Here is a 20769-nt window from a genome sequence, read left to right as displayed (position 1 = left end):
CTGCCACCAAGGGACATCACAGCCACCTCTGTGGCCATGAGCCTGCTACATTTCCCGTGCTTTTTCTTCTTTAAAGGAGAAAATCTGCATTTTTCCGTAGCAAATGGAAAGGCTGGAACTCTGTTTACTAGGTGCAGTGTTTAACATATGGTGAATCACGAGCATCTCTATTTTTTATGTATGCAAAATATGATCCATTTTTTAAGTTTGTTTGCAACACTTTCATACATTGTTCCAACCCACTTTTGGGTTGTGACCCACTGGGTTGAGAAATGCTGGACTAGGGGTGGCCAACCTGCAGCATGATGCATAGGGCAGCACAGTGACAATAGGGCAGGAAGCAAAACATCAATTGAGCAAGGAGCACAGGAGGGAAGCAGAATGCAGAGCTACAAATCAGTCAGGGACCGCAGGATTTGCAGGAGAAAGCAAGAGCAGTAGATCAGGATGGAGAAGAGGACCAGAGTGGCACTTGAGGAGGGTGCAAGATTAGTATTTGGCATGCCTGCCAAAATGGTTGCCCCCCAACTCATATAGACGATGCCTGCAGAATGGGAGACTTGTACTCTGGAAAGTAATGACTCCAGAAAGCATCTGGGGTCATAGCAGACAAAGAAATCAATATGAACTTCCAGCACAGTGCTCTGGTAAAAAAAAGATTTAATTTGATTGCTGGCCACTTAACTTGGGAAGCGAATAGGAGTAGGGAGGTGGCTTTTAACTTTGCCTATTATTATGTTAGTGAAAACAATACTGCCATACTGGATAAAGGTCTCGTGTCCACATTTTAAAAAGGATGTTAAACTGGAAAGGGTTCAGAAAAGAACCATAAAAATGATTCAAAGGCTGGAGAAAATGCCTTACACTGAGAGGTTTTAAAGTGCTCAATCTGTTTTAGTTTATCAAAGAAGGATGGAGAGGTGTCTATATTACAATGTATAAGTACCTTAATGGTGAGAAAATATTGAGTACTAATGAGCTTCTTGATTTAGCACACAAAGGAAGAACAAAAATAAATGGCTGGAAACAGAAGCCAGAAAATTTAAATGGGAAAGAGCATATTTTTTTTTTAAATCCTGAGGGTGATTTACTATTCAAACAAATTACCAAGGGAAGCATTTCCCATCTCTTGATGTCTGCAAACAAAATTGGATGCCTTTCTGGATACTCTAGTTAAATGCATGCTACTGGCTCAATACGGGGCAACTGAGCAAAATGTAAGGCACGGTAGTGAAATGTTTTGTCTCAAAGTTTTTATGATAGCATCAGTTTATTTTAGACTGGCCTAGAAATACAGTTGACCACTTGGGTAGTTAGTGCTACCAGGATACATGTTGTATACATATCACTAAGGTGGTTACTTAAAAAGTGACTGTCTAAGGCATTATGTTGCAGTGTTGTAATGGTTTCCAGAGCAAAGTTGCTCTGTTTGCAAGATGGGTTTAATAAGTGCCAGTCCTGCAAAATTAGTCTGCGATCTGGAATTCAGATTATGTTCCATCTGGCTCAATCATCACCTTAAAAATTCTGCAGATTAATTGCTGCTCTCCATTATACCAAAGTATGTCTGTTAGACAATGGTGTTCCTCACATGTAACTGAAAGCAGAATTTGACTCTGCAACTGGAACTTGTTTACGCATTGTCAACAGAATTGGTAATTCAGGGTAGAATCCAGGAATCTCTTATTGTTTGGCTCTGTGGTGTAAAAATCTTAACTATATACAGCAGGGAATTGATAACACAGTGTTTATCATCCCATTAAGAAAACAACAGAGGACATTACCAATTACCTCCTGATTCTGCCTTTGTTCTGTCTGCCACAGCAGGGACCATAGCCAGCATGTGGTCTGCTAGCTAATGCTGAAAGGTGTCTGTGTAAGGGAGAGGGGAGGGGGAATCCCTGCTTAGTTGGGAGTGAGGAGGGAGGAGCAGGGGGAAGGCAGGTGTTCCCTCCTCTAGGTCTGGAATACCAGGCCAGCACCAGGAAAGCCTGGAGCAAGCTCCAACACCCTCTCCTGGTGCCTAAAATGCTAATGAGAACCTTCTTACAAATTTTATTAAAACACACACTTATCACCCTATGCTTACAAAGGTGGACATACTGAGCGACCTTTTTTTTTACCAAGACGTCATAGCACAAAAACAATTGCATATCAAAAGCAGATGTGTACATTATATTAAACTCTCAAACAACATGCATCAACTCCCCACAAAAACCCAAACACTTAGAGTAATCTCTTTCTTCATATAAAACCCCACGAAAAAATTTGTTATCTCAGTAAGCACCTGAAACTCTCTGCCCATCTCATCAGTCCCGTCTGTTGGTTTTTAGTGAAACAAGCGTGTCCAGTTCTTGTTCCTCCACTTCTTTGTTTCCAGTCTCTTTTTTTGTCCTGTTTGATGTAATATTTCAGTTCATGCAGCCCCAGCTTCAGGCACAATCTTTCAGTGACAGCTATACCTTTAAGCACCCAGAAGTTTCTTACTTACTATAAACTAGTTTTAATACATGCTAATAAAGTCCTTTTTTCTGGTCCCTTTGGTATGTGACCATATAGTACCATCTCCCGCACTAGTGACAGGTTTATTTTGGTGACACAGTGGCAGACCCTTTCCTATAGCTACTTTGCATATGTACAGTCCCAGAATACGTCCCACTGTTGCTTCTTCCCTACACCTTTCCTTTGGGCACCTGGATGAGCTTGTCAAGCCCCACCTGTGTTGCTCTTGTTTCACTGGCAAGATATTTCTTACAACCATCCATGCTAGGTCAGCATGTTCACCTTTTAGTTGTTTACCCACCACCACTACCCACACTTTCTTCACTTGTCCTTCTGTGAAGTTTCCCACTGGCACCATCCTCTCTCTTTTACCACTTTCATCAATTGCTTATGATCCTTCAGTATCTCCAGTGCTACCTTCCCTATTTTATACCTCTGCATGAATTCTTCAATCCTGATGTAATGCATTGGTGGTTGCCATGCTCATGGACTCTTCAAAGAGGTCTGATATACTCCCCATTTCCTCAGAATTGCAGCTGTGTGAAATTGGGTGTTGCGTGTTGCTTTCCCTTCTCCCTCCGTTACTGCCTTGCATATTGCACTTGCACATTTTGCATAGATGAACAATCACAGGCCCTGCAGCCCCATGCCCAACACCCATCTCTCTTGCTTTTTACAGTTCAGTCTAACCAGGCTTTTTTTTTTGGCATTCCAGAAAAACTCACATAATTTTCTCTGTACTTTTGTTTTCTGCCACCATATCAGTGGGAATACAGTTCCTGTATATAGAATAATCAGCAGTAGCATGGCCTTAGAAGTTGCCACGTTTTCTGGCAAAGGACAGTGTCTAGAACATAAAGTATTTACCATAGCCTTGCTGTTACCTTTTCCCATACTGTTATTATCTTTCCCTTCAGCATCCATCATGATTCCTAGCACTAATTTCTGCCTCTTATTTGAAGGCCCAACTTCTCCAAGTCCCTGCAGTTCCCCAGTCCCATTGCTGTGCTTTTCAATCTATTTAGCTTAACCCCCATCCATTCTCCATACTCTGGTGTGTGCTTTAGCACACTTTCCATTAAAAATCTATCTGTATCTATATTTGTCATCCATGTGTAGTATGTATTTTACCACATCCCCTCCAAGTATCTTTACTTCTCTTATAATGTTGTTTTTTCTTATTCTTTGTGCTGATAGTTCCATGCTGCACACACACAGTAGTGGTGACAGAGTGTACCCTTGTCTTACCTCTGTATGGATTTTAAAGGCCCTGCTTAGGTACCCGTTAATTTGGACTTGACTCTGCTTCTCTGTACAATAACTTTATCCTATAAATTTCTCTGGGAACCATCTTTCATCTTGCTCCTGTCTGTTTCCTTCTTCTGGTATAGTTCTTCATAAAATCGTCTTGTTGCCTCTAACACCTCCTCCTGCTTTTCCACCTGGGCACCGCCTTCTTCCCACACTCTTTTAAGCTCTCTTTTTGCTGCCTTCATTTTGTCAGAAAAGTATTGAGACCATTTTTTCTTTTATCTTTCTTTTAAACCAGGTTTCTGATTCTTGTCTTTTCTTCTAGCTCCTCTTATACCTATCTTCCTTCTGTGGCTTCTGTTAGCAGTTCTGGCATCTTTCTTTGCAGCTGTCTTAGCTCTTTTGTTCTTTCCCCTGCACATCTTTGGCCTTGATTCCTGAAGAATTCTATTGTCCTTTTCTACACCATCATCCACCATTCTCTGGTACTCCGGAAATATTTCTTCAGTATTTGCCACCCCATATACTGTCCTGTGTACACTTGACATATATTTTTATCTTGTAACAGCCACCCATTAAACTTCCACAGTTCCTTTCTTCTTATGGAGCTCTTACCAAGACTTATTACCATCTTCAGCATCCAGTGGTCAGTAAAAGCCACATATGTTTTTTTTCTTCCTTATCCCTATTTCTTTGATGCAAGCACAAAGTCAGTTCTTGATTATTTCTTTCCATTGGGTTCTGTTCTAGTGAAAACTCCCATGCCCACACATCTCTTAGTGACTCTTCTTTTATTATATTTGTTAACAGTCTGGATGAGCTGTCTACAGCTCCATTTCCTCCTTCCCCTGTTCTGTTGCCTATTTCAATTATAGAATTGAAATCTCCTGCTATTATGCATGAAATCCCTCCAACCATGTAAACCATTAGTTTTCTAAGCTTCCCTCCCTCTGTGGTGGTGCATATACATTGAAAATTTCTAATTCTGTTCCCTTGATTGATAGTATCATTCATTGCAATCTACCTGTGATGACTACTTCTAACTACTTTGCTCTCAGGTCTGGGTTCTTGAATAATATTGCTACTTCTGTTGCTTTGTTTTCATTTGTTCCTGACCACCAGGATGATCCCCATCTCTACCTTTTTTCAAAGTATTTATAAGCCTTCTCCCCTAGTATGCTACAGTCTTGTAGGCAGATTGTCTGCCCTTACTTGGTTCAACACTGGTTCACTCTGTTCCCATCTTTTCTTTGTTAAAATACTCCTGACGTTAAGGAAAACTGTTGTCAGTGCCATTTATGTTTGTTTTAAAATGAGTGTACCTTTTGAAGTTTGTCTGTGCTTGCTTGAGCTGAATGTGCCTGTCCCTTTAAGGTTAGTCTCAGCTACTGCTTGGAGTGGTCAGCTCTTCCCCTTCAACACTCGCATTCCTTAGCTTTTGCAAGCTGCTGAATCACTTCTGCATTTAAGAAGACTTGCATATGCCTGCCTCCTCCTGTCTTCTGGTCTCCCCTCCGGGCTGGACCCCAGAGTTGTTAGCACCAGGAAACTGCTCTCTGGTTCTTCCTCCAACTCACCTCCTTCATTATCAGTTTCCTTGTTCCTTGTCTTCAGCCCCTGGGTTTTATTTCTTTTCCTGGCCTTTCTCCCTGGTTCTTTCTCTTGTTCCATCTCCTGCTGTGGTCTGTAGTATGTCTTCTTTCTTCCTCACCTCAACCTTCATGTCTGAGCTGTTTGCTGTTCCTGCTTTCGTTTCCATTCAGTCCCCTATCTTCTCCTGCACCACCTCAATTACAGACATTTTGCCCCCCTCCTTCTTTGTTTTACTCTCCTGTGGGGTTTCTGCCACCATTTCTAACTCAGTGTCCAACCCCTCCTCTGCTGCTCTCTTCCTCTGGATTTTGCTGTTCCTCAGCGTATCAGGCTTTGGGGTACCTATGATACAAATGTCCCTCTGGGGTAGAGATGGGTAGGAAGAAGGAAGAAAGAAAGACTGTCACAGTCACGGAAGACAGAAAGGAGAAGTGTTGCTTTGGGGTGGGGAATGGTACATTGGAAGGGTCTGCTGAGCCGGAGGAAGTAGTGAGAGAGAGGGGTCAGCAGCAGCTTTTCTCAATATAGAAGCCCTGGAGAACTTAGTGAGAATGATGGAGATGAGGAAGGCAGGAGGGACAGAGTCACTGATGGTCAGCAGTGATGTGGATGACCCATAAAACATGAAAGATAAGTACCAGTGGCTTCCACATTTGCTTTATCATAGTGTTATGCTTTGCAACTTTAAATGTGAGAAGTGTATTGGCAAGGAAGAGGTTGGACTGAATGGTAGCAACTTTCAGGTCTATCGACGTGGATGTGATATGTCTACAAGAATGTGAAATACCATGAGGAGATGAATATAAATATCTGGAGAAGAGATGAGTTTTGGGGTAATCATGGTGGGCAGGGACAAATGCGAACAAGGCGGCAGGGTGGTGGCATTAATTAAAAACCCAGGGGTTAAAAAGTCAAGCAAGTGCAAATGTTAGTAGAAGGAAGAATGCAGAGGGTGTTGTTGGAGACAAAAGAGATGGATGTAGAGTTGTTCCCCTTCTCTAGTTGTTGTGCTGCTTCCACAATACTCAGTCCACCCGTTTCTATCTCCCCTGTTTCTTCCACCAATGTTTCTTCCTCCAAATCCATCCCAACCTCCCTTCTACCTCTTCCTCACTCATCTGATCAAAGTCATCCCCCTTTTTAGGTTGTGCTCTGGGCATCTGTTTTTCAGGTGCCCTTCCTTACATATCCCACATTTCGGCACTTTCTGGCATGCGTGGGCTCTCTGCCCTCTCCCACCATACCGGTAGCAAATGGTTAGGGTACAGTAGACCACCAAATGCCCTTCCAGCCTGCATTTGCTACATTCATGGGGCTGTCTGTGGTATATGATGTAGCCTCAGTGCCCTCCTACATGAATAACTGATGGCAGGCGTCGTACCTCTCCTGGGCTCCCCTCTTCCTCCCTTAGAATCACCCATGCCTGAAATGCCCCAATCCACACATTATATTCGTTTCTCAATTTTCCACAAACAGGACTCTCCAGACTGTCTTCTCCAACCATCTCTCTGCATCCATTTCTTAAAGATATTCAAATACAATTTAACAATGGTCACTCGCTCTTTCTTGACTCTTGTTCAGTGGCAAAAATCAGTCTTTGCAATTCTTCCTTCTCCTCCATTTCCTTGTAATTTCTCCAGAACAGTGCATAGGTACCTCTGTGTTAGAAGGTGAAACTCCGTGAACTCCTGTTTGGGTAGACCATCATGCATTGTATAAGTACTTGGGGTTCACTTTCAAAATATCCATCAAAATCTAACTGAAAAAGTCATACATCTCCATGGGCCGTCTCTCTTGTGCCTTCTCCCTAGTCATTGTTGTGCATATCCTGACACTCAAAGTCTCTCTAGGCTCCTTGTCCCTGTTGTCCGGGCTCCACTTGCCTCCCTCTTCTGGATTCCATCATCTGGCTCCTCCTGTATGTTCTTCTTCAGCTCTCTGGTTCCTGCTACTGCTTTCCCAGTCTAGCTGTTTTCTGTTTTCTTCCCATTGCTCTTCTTCTGGCTTGCTCTCTTTGTGTAGTTTCAGCTACTTTCGCTTATGCCTTCATTTTTGTGCATTGCTGCACCAGCTGCCAATCAGATTCCAGCTTCTGGTCCGAAATTCCATATTTGTGACTCTGCTCTGTCTAGTCTCTTCTCTTCTTCTCTGATTTGTGCTTCTCTGCTCTCAGTTCACCAACATTCACAGCTGCCTCCATCTCACTGCTCTCTGCTCCTGCCTCTTGGGTCATCAAGCAAGGCTGCAGGTGCCGCATTTAAGCTGATCCCACAAGAAGCCAAGAAGCAATATGCTGATGAGAACCTACATTTTTTATTTTTAAGGAAAATTTTTTGTCTCAGGCTGAATTAGCCAGATCTGTTCTAAATCCTTTGAATTATTCAAGAACCTTATGTTGCCCTACAACCAACAAGTATCCTCTACCCCAAACTTTTCAGCCTGGGACTTCAGCTGCTTCCAAATCTTTTGGCAAGCACCTTATGTTCATGCCAAAGCCCAGAGACTTGGGATTTGGATGCCCCTGAGTTTTGCTTCCCTCAGCCATGTGGCCAGAGAAACAAGCCAGGGAGGAATCTCCCATTTCCATAAAATCGGCATGTAGCCAAGATCCTTCGATTAGGAAGCTAGGCAAGTGGGAAGCTAACTATGAGGCTTTCGTAGGGAGTCCTGTCTGCAAGCAGACAAGGGTGAATCCTCCACTAGATAGTTCCATTTTTATTGCATTACCTTGGCTGTAGTAACCTACCATAAGAATAAGTTAATACAGCTCAGCTGAATAAAATGTAAGTCGGTGCTTACTAAATACAGTCCCCTGCAGTGCCAACTTTTTCAGGTCATGATGAGCCATTAAACTGAATGCATTTCAACTTCCTATTCACTCTCACAGCTGAGCTCTATGACTTTCTTTCCCATTTCCAATGATTCCTGTTTCTTTACCAGCCTTAAACGTATGGCAAGCATCACCAAATTAATCCTGAAACAGTTCACCCAGAATCCCTCTGTTGTCCTTCTGAAGCCTGTCATATATAATTAGCGTGGCCCTGCCCTCCATGAGGTGGAGATAGACCAGGTTTCCCTGTGCCTCATCTGGATATAAATTTTTGGAGGATCCCAGGACTTGTCACAGAAACACCCATTTTCCAGTCGTTAGGGTAGGGGGTGCTAATTAGCACATGGATCCTTTGTATACGCACATACTGAGTATACGCACATACTGGGCAGTGCTGAGCTTATGGGGTCACTGTGGCTTGAAATGTTGTTGATTTTGCTAGGGCCCAGCTCAGTGAGCTATATGGTAAATCATGAGCCTTTTGGTTTTGGATTAACAGTTTGTACTATATACAAGTAGGTACACAAATGCTGCTTAAAAGTTTGTTTATGGAGTACTTGGGCTAAAACTTGCAGCAGCTTCATGAATTCTGGTTGAACTGTAAATATATGAGTATTTGATGAAAATTACTACAGGTGTTTTTATTTCAAGGTCATTGTTTTCAAATTTGCTTCTTAGGGAAAACAGGGTCTGAGAGTAAGGGAGGGGTGAAGGGGCTTCAGGGAAAATAATTTGGGAGGAGGCAGAGGGCAGGAGGGCTACCTGACTCACCAGATTTATTTTCCCTGCTGTAGCAGTGGTAAGGGGACAAATTCAAGACAACCCTCTAAAAATTAGATTCTATACCTGGAAAATTATAACAAATTTATACATTTTCCATATATAGAATCTAATTTTGGGGGTGTAGTGAGTTGTTTCATAGTTTCTAGGGTCAGAAGGGACCTGAGTAGATCATCTAGTCCGACCCCCTGCCATGGCAGGAAAGAGTACTGGGGTCAAATGACCCCAGCAAGGTGTACACCCTGCCTCCTCTTAAAGACCTCCAGGGTAGGAGACAGCACCACTTCTTTTGGAAGTTGGTTCCATATCCTAGCCACCCTGACCGTGAAGTAGCGCCTCCTGATATCTAGCTTAAATCTACCCTCTGCCAGCTTGTGACCATTATTCCTTGTTGCTCCTGGCAGTGCTTGGGGGAACAGGGACTTCCCCAGCACCTGCTGATCCCCCCTGACTAGTTTGTAACTGACCACTAGATCCTCCCTCAGCCTTCTCTTCTGGAGGCTGAACAGGTTCAGGTCCCGTAGCCTCTCCTCATAGGGCCTGCCCTGCTGTCCCCTGATCATGTGAGTGGCTCTCTTCTGGACCCTCTCCATGTTGCCCACATCCCTCTTGAAGCATGGTGCCCAGAACTGGATGCAGTACTCCAGCTGCGGCCTGAACAGTGCCGCATAGAGGGGAAGGATCACCTCCTTGGACCTGCTTGAGATGCATCTGTGGATGCATGACAAGGTGCGGTTGGCCTTCCTGACTGCCTCTCCACACTGCCGGCCCATGTTCATCTTGTAGTCAATGATGACTCCAAGATCCTTTTCCGCCTCTGTACTGACAAGAATGGAGTTCCCCAACCTGTAGGTATGGTGTCGGTTGTACCTCCTCAGGCGCATCACTTTGCACTTGTCTGTGTTGAATCCCATCCTATTCTCATCCGCCCACCTGTCTGGGTCCGATTGCAGCCTGTTTCTCCCTTCTAACATGCCCACATCCCCCCACATCTTAGTGTCATCAGCAAATTTGAACAGGGTGCTTTTTACCCCCTCGTCCAAGTCACTGATGAAGATGTTGAACAGTGCGGGCCCGAGGACCAATCCTTGCGGAACCGCACTGCCCACATCCCTCCAGGTCGAAAATGACCCATCCACTACCGCTCTCTGGGTGCGGCCCTCCAGCCAATTGGTGACCCAATTGACTGTGTGGGTGTCGACACCACAGTCCCCCAGTTTCTTAATGAGAACAGGGTGAGAGACAGTGTCGATGGCCTTCTGAAAGTCCAGTAAGACTATGTCCACTGCTACCCCTGCATCTAATGATTTGGTGACCTGATCACAGAAGACCACCAGGTTGGTCTGGCAGGACCTGCCTCTAATGAACCCGTGTTGATTGCCCCTAAGCATGAAATCCCCTGCTGGCTCCTTGTGGATATGCTCCAGAATAATTTTCTCAAAAAGCTTGCCCAGGATTGAGGTAAGACTAACTGGCCTATAGTTTCCCGGGTCCTCCTTCTTCCCCTTTTTGAAGATGGGAACCACGTTGGCCTTCTTCCAGTCCTCTGGCACCACACCAGCGCACCACGAGTGCTCGTAAAGCCGTGCCAGGGGTCCTGGAATGACCTCGGCCAGTTCCCTCAGTACTCTAGGGTGGAGATCGTCCGGACCAGCTGACTTGAATACATCCAGTCCCTCCAGAAGTTCCCTAACTAGTTCCTCACAAACCCTTGGCCTAGGTGTGCCTCCCCTGGGGCCTGAGGGTGGCCCAGCGGGGGGGTGACTGTTCCGGTCCCTGCTTAGGAAAATGGAGGCAAAGAAATCGTTAAATATGTTGGCTTTGTTGTCTGGTGTGATGACTAAATTTCCTAACGTGTCCTGCAGGGGCCCCATATTACCCGGAACCTTCTTTTCACCCCCTATGTATTTAAAGAAGGACTTCTTACTGTCCTTAATCTGGGAAGATAGTCCCAGTTCCATCTCTGCCTTGGCCTTCTTGACTGCCCCCCTACATCCCTGAGCGACTGTAGTATAGTCATCCCTGTTTCATTGGGTGTATGCCTCCCTTTTAGCTAGGAGACAGTCCCAGATGCTTTTGGTGAGCCATGGAGGCTTGTGCCCTCCCGTTCCCTTTGAGCCATGTTGGGATTACCTCTCTTTGGGCTTGTAGGATCGTCTCCTTAAGGAACGACCACTCTCCTTGGACACCTGGCTCCCCTCCCCTCCGGGACCTCAGTGCTTCCCTGACTATTCTCCTTAGCTCTCTCTGTTAGACCAACCCTGGAGCCAGTTTCCTTAAAGTCCAGTTGGCTTTCAGCTTCCATCCATTTTTTCCACCAGGGAACACTTGTCAGCACAACAAAGGTAACCAATCACATAAACAATAGGCATGAGTATACAAAAGTCTTTCCTCAGACCTCTGGAGAGAGGGAGTCCCAGCTCAGTGCTGATTCTTCAGCATACCATCACCCTCCCTGTTTTTGCTACCCTTGTGAGGAGCTTTTAACTTCCCCTTAGGACCAGTCAAGCAGCCTTTTCAGCAGACCCTGGTTTTCTCTAATCTCCTGCAGCTGGGCTTCAGCCCAAGAGCCGCATGCCTTGTTGCCGAGACTATTACCTTTTTTTACCCCCTGCAGCTAGGCTTCTGCTCCTGAGCCATGCACCTCGTTACAGGGCAGTTGTCTTATAATCAGGGTCATCTTGTATTTGAGTAACTATGGTATAGAGAAGGAAAAGCAAAGATTTATAGAAAGATTGATTTGGGAAGTAAATAAGGAGGGAGATCCCTTCAGACTTACGGACCTGGGTGCAGAACTGAGAGCATGGGGAGACCCAAGTTCATTCCCAGCTGTTCTACTGACTGTCTCAGCTTGAGTAAGTAACTTGTCTCCATAACTCATGGACACTACTAGTATAAAATGCTGCATGTCCTGAAGCTCCAATAGAAATCTGATCGCTTGAGCTTGAATCTTGTGGGTAAAAGTGGCAAAATGAGATTTTGATCACTACCTAAAACAAAAAAGAATGTTCTGTTCTTTTCTTTTTCTTTTTTCTCTAATTCTTTAGTTTTCTATGTTTAATGCCCTTTACGCATGTCTTGTTTTACATAATGAAAATTAAACAGATTATATTTTAAAAGTGAAGTTTCTGTCTTTTGAACTCCTACCAGTCATTGCTTTAAATGCCAGATGGACAAACACTTTCTTAACATTATCCAAAATAACAATATGTAGTAAGTGAGAAAATGAAAAGTTGTCTGTGAATGTCTTTAACAAAGGTTACTATTTTGTACTTGATTTGTTTGTGGGAAATATTCAGTGCCGAAGAAAGCCAAATTAGCTTATGAAAAAAATAGCTTAGTTCAGGCCGCCTCTTTGGAAAAAATAGTTGACTTCATTTTAAGTGTCACCACTAATAGCACTTCAATCAAGATAAAAGGGAAAAAAAGATATTGATTTGAATTAAAAATAATTAGAGCATAAATAAATCCTAGAACCCAGCAACAATAAAAGAAGATAGAGTTTTAGTGATTTCTTTTGTTGTTGTTTTACATGTGAAGTTGTTAACTTAATTTTATTGGAGAGAGATGAGTTTCCTTAGTTTGTGCAGACTTTTGGTATATCCGTTTTGAGAGTAGGATCAGTGAGAGGGTTTGGAATATTAGCCTTAAGTTGAGACTATATAGGGGGAGGGGGGAATGCGTGCATGAATATGTGATTATCTATAATATATATTGTATTTACCTATTATATATTATCTAAATATACATGCACACACGTTTTAGATGAAATATATATTATCTAAAATACACACATTTATTCTCTTTCTCACACATTAAATGTGTGTGTATATTTTTTAATTTTATTCTTTGTCACCATTCAAAGTTAAACTCAAAGGTATATGAATTTATCGGTGGAAGGACACATGAAATCATCTTCTGAAATTCTGTCAAAAATTTGCTTTTTTATAATATATATAACAAATACATGATGGGACTGCTTGATATGTAGTCTTCATTGATGCTCATGTGGAATAAACTATACAACTTGTAAATGGTAATTTTGTTTGTATACTTTTTACCTTGGAGTTATTTTCCTTAGCCTTCTACAGACCCAGATCTCCCAGGAAAGCCAAGAATATACAGATGTTTAGGCTTTTTCTCTCAGGCTATTCCAGGAGAAAAATAACCTGGGAACACCCAAAGTTATAGGGCGAATGCTCATACATGCCATGGCTTCTCTCAGGAGAAAACATGACTTTCCAGCTTTTCTTACCCCTTTACCCACCCATGCCAGGAGACGATGTCACACACTGGACTCTGCTGCTCCAGAACATTCCCCCTTCACAATCCCCACATTGTGATTCAGGAAAAATTGCATGGACAGTCTCTGGGTCAGCCAGTCAGGGCTGCCCTACACACTGCTGCTAGGCAGACTAGGGAAGACTATAAAGCACACTGAGATGCCCTGGCTGCACAGTGTCAGCACTGAAAGCTCTCCACTCTTCAGGGCTTCAGCATCTGAGTGTCTGTACACAGCCCTGGGTAAGTTTCTTTACCTGGGAGCAAACCTGGGAGAATTCTCCTAGGTTATTTGAAAGTGTGTACACAGCCTAAGTACATTTAATTCTGTGCAAGGACTCATTCTAGTATTTCTTCAATTTGGGGCATGTGCATCTGCCCTGACTGCATTAACAGCTGAATTTATTTAATATCTGTTTGTTTGTAAATAAGAAAATGGTTTGCGGCAGGAAATGACTAGTTTTTAATGTTTTTCACTTCTATATTATGGTCATACAGTAGGATAGTTGTAATATAACTAAGGTTGTATTGCATCTTTGCAGTTTGGTAGATGGTACCATTTGGTATCATCCTCTGAATCTATTTTGTAGAGAAAAGTCTTCTAATTGTGTTTCTAATATCCTTGAAAATCCTTTGCTTTTTAGGTAACTTTTGAAATGCACAAAGAGAGTCTTTCCCAAATGTACAGGGAATACCAAGGGAAAGGAGGCGAGGGAAGTAGTTTAGGACTTTCTACTCCAATCAGAACTATATCGGGAGTTAGCGAAGCTGTAACAGCAGGAAGACAGGAGTATGTGGAGGTGAGAGATGCTACTTCAGCATGCATTGTTGGAGATGATAATGTGGAGCATAGTACCCAAGAAAAGGAGATGAAACCGTCAACTGAATGTGAGCAACAAAGTCATTTAGCACCCAGTGAAGGAAAGAAACCAGTGGAAGAAAATGGTCAGAAAACACCTGAATTAAATAGAGCACTTGGCTTAGATCTTTCTCTACAGAAAGAAGCAGTAGAATCAGGTGACCCAGAAATCACAACTGGAATAGCTGAAGCAATTGAAGATTCTCCGAGCAAAACTAAGGGACTTGTGGAAGAAACACCAGATGCTGACGGGGCTTCTCCAACCACACAAACTATATTAGAAGAGATGCTTGAAAGCCCAGAAATACTGGACAAGTCAACACCAGAAGTCGAAGAAGAAGATGACTTTGTTGACTTAAAAGAGGAAAGCAGTCTGCCTTTACCTTCAGAAGAGTCTGTACCAACAGGCAGTGAAGAGCACAGTAATCTTGACAACGAAAGCCAAGTAACTCCAGCAGCAGAACAGGAAACTATCTCTGAGAAGGAGCCAGAGTCAACACCTTTAGAGTCTGAAGGTGCTGAAGGCCAGGATGAGATAAAGCAGGAATTGGCTTCAGTGTCAGAAATGAGAAGTTCTCAAATCCAAGAGGTGACAACTCAACTCAATTCAGAACCAAATGAATCGTTAGAGGAAGAAAAAACTCTTGTCAGTGAAACCAAAGTAACTGGAGAAGATGGAAACGCGCTTACTTCAGAAGTTTCCGTGCCCTCCGAGAAAAAAATTGCCAAGCTTGATGTTTCTAGTGTTGCATCAGATACAGAAAGATTGGAACTGAGAGCCAGCACAAGCCTGGAAGCCACTCAGTCTCACAGACCCCTGCCTGAGGTAACCTTTTTACATATCTCCCTTGTAACAAATTTTAAAGCTTCTTACAAAATAGATCAAACAACTTATGACATTATTAAGAAAAATACAGTTTCAGGAGGTAATAAGATTGTATGGGTTGTGGGTTTTGTGGGCTACCTGAAGAAATTATTTGAGCCAGGAGATCAAATAATTATGAGCATGGAGAAACAATTTCTTTGAGGAGCTAAGCTAGTGTGATTTGTTTGTTACTAACTGCAGGTAAATGGATAATTTATCTGGAGCAGCTGATGAGTAGTACATTCATGCCTCTTTTTTACTGTTATATTTGTTTGTCTGTATCCTAAAACTTGTCATCTGGGATGTGTCAGTTTGGGAATAAAAAATGAATGTTTATTCTGAGAAGATTTTTCTCCTTGAATTACCTCTATTTTTCCATTGAACTTCCATTTTCCTCCCTTGTCCTTCTAGCTCTTAGTCCTAATGGGTCTCTTTGTAGCTACCCTCTCAGTCAAGAAAGTGACCTGAATTTTCTTCGGCTTCCATCAGAAACTGTAAATGTAGTTTTTAGCTGACTGCTACAGGCATCCATTATTTGAGAATACATATGGTATCACTTCAAAGTTTTCAAAAAATTAGCTTTTTATATACATTTAATTTAGAATTGGGATTACTGATGTTTGCCCTTACTGTACCACTTACAACCCTTTAGTCTTTAGCTTTCAGTTCAGTGGTACCTACTGATCATGGCTAAACATTGATGTAGCTGAGTACTTCCCTTCTGCAGAGACACCTGCCAATGGATGCCCTTCATCCTACACCATTCTTCCTTAAAGGAGGAAGATCACTGTCAGCAGCAACATATTCTCCCCATGTGGTAAGGTCTAGTTGCTGCTTATTTTTGTTTTGATTAGTGGAGATGGTAGTGCAGTTGTACTGTAGTTTGTAGGTTTGATATAATCAAATGAATAGCGGCCCTGCAAATGTCTTAGTTTTACTTGATGTGCATTTTTAAGCTTGCGTTGTCTAAAATGCAGGTCAATTAATCTACATTGTTTTGAAACTATTGCTACTTTGAAGAAACTAAGCATTTGCTATTTTAACTTGAGCCTCTGTTTTATGGATTCAGACATCACGGCAGCAAGATTCATCAGGGCAAGATTTAGCTGCTACTTCAGATGGGCAGAGACGAGATTCCAGGTCTACCATGTTTCGTATCCCTGAATTTAAGTGGTCACAGATGCACCAACGTTTGCTCACAGATTTACTTTTTTCAGTAGAAACAGATATACAGATGTGGAGAAGGTAAGTTGATATACCTTCTGAGATATTGTATGAAGTAGTATTTCAAGATAAGACATCCAGTGTAGCTGAGGCAGACTGTTATAACTGTCAAAAATCTATGTGTATTGGAGGACCACACATGCATGCATACACACATGCAAATAGGAGGTTTGGTATTGACTTCAGTAAGATCATGCTTTTTACAGTCAGAATATAAGCCTAGTTCTCAGCATCTTAGGAGCATTCATAATTCTGGAAATTTAAAAGAATCTTCTCCCTTGAAAATGCAGTCCAGTCAGTGCTATCATAGGAATGGTAGATGCAGCTACTGTGTTTTGTTGCATTTCTGTTGGAGCAATTATAGCCCTATGTGTTTAACAAAAGTGCACAAAATATTGATTACATTTAGTAAATTTAAATTCCAGTAAAGGGAAAACTTAATGCCAGAAGTGCTGTTGGTATTTCAATACATTTTTAATACTGCTTATCTGTATGAAGTCACAGAAGTCAAATTGGATTTGAGTCATGTAATTGTATCTGTAACGAGATATGTGAGGACATAAAAAAGATTACAAGTGTATAAACTATGCCTTGAGATTAAGATAAAATGTAGTCACATGTTGGAATAAATTCCAAAGCCACTTTAATTTACCTACTCAAATACAATAGCAAATATAGTTAAGATACCATTCTTAATTTAGGAATTTCACTGAAAATGTCTTTTCTTTCTTGACTCTGAGACTGTTTTTGTAGTCTGTTTCAAGATTTAAGTTTGTAACTTGGGAAACTTTGGTAATATTAAACTTGGTCTTCTAGGGTGCCTAGTGATGTGCTCAGGGGTAGAAGGGACCTTGGTAGAAGGGATTAGGGCTGGAAGGGACATTGTAAGATCATTGGGTCCAGCCCCATGCCCAAGGGGCAGAAGTCAACTAGGGTCAAAGGATCCCAGCAAGATAAACATCCAAATGTTCCTTAAAAGCAGCCAGAGTAGGTGCTTGCACCCCCTCTGGGGGGAGTTTATTCCAGGCCTTGTGGGGGCTCAGACAGTAAAGAAGTTTTTCTTTATGTCCAGCATAAAACAGTCTTGCAGGATTTTGTGATGGTTGGACCTTGTCATCCCCTGAGGTGCTCTGGTGAACAGGCATTCCCCCAGATCCTAATGCACACCCCTTATGTACTTATAGGCTGCTACCAAGTCACCCCTGAGCCTGCGCTTTTCCAAGTTGAAGAGTCCCATAGGGAAGGGGGATTTTAATTAGAGTGGCTCTTAGAGAGCCGCTCTAATTAAAAAGCTGCAACATCATGTGTATTAAGCCCCCCCTGCATTTAAAAATGGCCATGTGATACTTTAACTAAATCTCATTCAACTAGCTTTAAAGCAACCATTTTTAAACCCTTAGGGGCTTATACATAGGATGCTGCAGTGAATCTAGAGTGTTCTAATTAGAACATATTGGAGCACATGTATAAGCACCCCTAAATCATTTAGTTTAGATCTAGTTTACAACTCAAGGGAGCTCTATACTATTGATTTGTACAGTGCCTTTTACTGTAGCAGATAATCACAGATTAATTTATAATGAATAATTTTCCATATGACTACACACTTGGACATAATTGTCAAGTTAGACTCTGGAGAGGATTAGGAGGATGAAGGAAGGGCGGTTTCAGGTCAGGATTAAGGACCAAACCTTGAGGAGATGCTCTTAGCTGCATCATAGCAGTCTGTATAGTATGTTTTTTTTAATTTCAGGAGAAAGACTTAAACTGAACTGGGTGAAGTAACCACAGAAATAGGCATTTGCTTTGGATGTTGTGTTCATTTCGCCTTCTTTTTTGTTTGTTTCTGACAGCCATTCTACGAAGACAGTGATGGACTTTGTGAACAGCAGTGACAACGTCATCTTTGTACATAACACGATTCACCTAATCTCTCAAGTTATGGACAACATGATTATGGCTTGTGGTGGTATATTGCCATTGCTTTCTGCCGCTACATCTGCTACTGTAAGGAATTCAATTACTGTTGCGAAAGTGATCGTTGTGGGAACAGACCTTTCTTGCATCTGCTGTGTGGGAGAGCAGGGACCGCTCAAGGCTGTTTCCCTTGCACTATCTTTCCCTCCTTCTCCCTCTGCTCACATGAGAGAAATTTGGCCTTGCTTGTCAGGGTGGAGAGTGGGGGTAGGATAGAAGATGATATCTAGGGGGCCTGGTTCCTCAGTGCACACTGAAATAGAATGGAGTGGAATATAATAGAATCTGTATACTTCCAATTGGATGCTTTAGCCTACTGTATGATTAAACTACTGCTTTTAGTTATGACTTATAATGAACTATTAACAAACTTGTTTTCTTCATGTATTTTAGTATTTTGTCTGGAATTATATGTTGGTTTCAAATTTTCCCTTTGTAGCATGAACTGGAAAATATTGAGCCAACTCAAGGACTTTCAATAGAGGCTTCAGTAACGTTTCTCCAGAGATTAATCAGCCTTGTGGATGTGCTAATTTTTGCAAGCTCTCTTGGCTTCACTGAGATTGAGGCTGAGAAAAACATGTCATCTGGGGGAATTTTGCGACAGTGCCTTCGACTGGGTAAGCAAGTAAAACTGCTTTAAGGAAGGAAAGAGTATACTGCTTTAAAATAATATTAGCTACTGGCTAACTTTGTTCTTGTATATTTAAGTGAAACAGGAAAATATCTAAAAAAATATTTAATTTAGTCAAAGATACCTTAATTTATTAGTCGTATCGCTTTTAGTCTTTCATTGATTCTTTTCATGTGCATGCTGTGTTTAGTTCCTTCCAGTTTGCCCCATCAGAGAATATTCCCTTCTAATTAAATAATGGTTAAAACTTCTTTATTCTGACAACTTATTGAAGCAAAATAGATGTCTATAGCCAAGTACAGATTAGATAATTGTATGCTGAAATCCATAGGCCATGAATGTTTTCATTTTATCTATGACAATTTTAGCCTATTGATGCATACCTTAAATAGAGATTACCCCCCTTTTTTTTGACACCTGGTATTTTTAGTTTACAGGATATGTAACAAAGAGCAATAACCTTATGATAAATCATGGAAGAGGTAAACTTGGGGTTACTGGAACAGGAGATGGCAAAAATTTAGATAACTAAGAAATGCAAAATTTTAAATGGACATGTTTCAAATCATTTCATAATCTTCTGTTATCTCTTAATGCTTTTGAGCATTATGTAGTGTCTGCATAGACTTGTACTGAGAGAAAACCAACTGTGCTGTAAATGTTCAAAAGGGATCTGAGGGTATGGACAAAATGTTAGGTGTTTTAAAAGAGAGGAGATGCTTCTTGGGGATGCATATCAATTGTTACTATCTTACTGTTACATTTTCATAAGCCTGTACCAATACAGGGGAGCCAAATCACCCTAAATTTAACCTTGGATTTAAAGTTGAAGCAGTTGTGTTATATTTATGTAGTTGCAGAATCATGAAAAATCAGTTACATCAGAATAGCTTGTGTGGATATCCTCTGATATTGATATAATTGTTACTTCTGTCTGTACCCTGCAAAAACTGACAGATGATGTACGTACAGCAGCAAATAGGAAGACTGTGTTCAATATCCTATTAATAGAATTGATGCATGAAACATAACTCTAAATGTAGCTATTTTCCTTCCTTTACAAACAAGTATTAGGTGCATTTTTATTTCTATTCACTGTTAATGCATAATGAGGAAATTTAACTCATTATTAAACATAATTAACTCATTATTAACAAATTTAACTGATTTTTCATATTCAGTTGTACTTATGAAAACCTTTTAGTGAGTATCAGAACTATAAGATGCAGCAATGCTAAACATATGTATATGAGTATTGATCATATCCTCCTGGATATTCAGGAGGATATGATCAATACTCATTTATGTATGAAGTATGAAGTTTTAATAAATGTATTCAATGGCAATATAATTAAAATATCATTTGACCATTGTTTGGCAGTAAATTAAAGTTTGTTGTGAAAGAGAGAGAGAGAATCCATTTATTTCTCTTATTGCCTTTTTTCACCTGAACATATTTTAACATAAATGTAAACATTATGCTTATTAACACGAGAAGTACAGATAACATAAAATTATTACTTCCTGTTATAACCTACAACATACCTTTTTCTTCAAAGTGTGTGCAGTGGCAGTAAGAAATTGTTTGGAGTGTCAGCAGCATACCCAACTGAAACCTAATGCAGAAACTTTAAAGAGTCACAAGACAATTCAGAGCCTGACAGGAGCAGGAAAATCTTCAGCAAAGGCAAGTAGATGCCAACATTAAATATAAATAAATAAATTAAGGGTAAATGTGACTACTATATTTATTGCACCAAAGCTAAATGTCTTTATTTTTATTTTTACTATGAACATGTTAAAAACATGTAAAATTAAATAGAACATCATCAGAAATATATAACACCTAAAGTAGCGATCCAAGTTGTAAAGGTAATATTTAAATACATAGATATTTTGATCTTCTTCAATGACAGAAATCAGAACCTGTTTTCAGGTAACTTGGGAGAGAAAATACTTATGTTCTGTCTTCA

At 41.2% G+C, this 20769-nt stretch overlaps 1 protein-coding gene across 6 annotated transcripts in view; it reads left to right on the top strand.

Moving 5' to 3' along the window:
• The window catches only part of LRBA (LPS responsive beige-like anchor protein), a 591088-nt gene that overhangs the window by 115565 nt on the left and 454754 nt on the right, over positions 1–20769 (top strand). For all 6 annotated transcript variants that reach the window (XM_090036376.1, XM_090036373.1, XM_090036375.1 and 3 more), the window contains exons 23-27: positions 13882–14922; positions 16031–16206; positions 18039–18192; positions 18602–18782; positions 20356–20483. In XM_090036376.1, coding sequence (XP_089892502.1) covers positions 13882–14922; positions 16031–16206; positions 18039–18192; positions 18602–18782; positions 20356–20483 — 1680 coding nt within the window. The remainder of the gene's footprint in view (positions 1–13881; positions 14923–16030; positions 16207–18038; positions 18193–18601; positions 18783–20355; positions 20484–20769) is intronic.

Source organism: Crocodylus siamensis, chromosome 2 (assembly GCF_052110815.1).
Source record: "Crocodylus siamensis isolate JL-2025a chromosome 2, ASM5211081v1, whole genome shotgun sequence".
In the NCBI taxonomy this organism is placed as follows: domain Eukaryota; kingdom Metazoa; phylum Chordata; order Crocodylia; family Crocodylidae; genus Crocodylus; species Crocodylus siamensis.
This window is presented reverse-complemented; position numbering and strand designations above follow the sequence as displayed.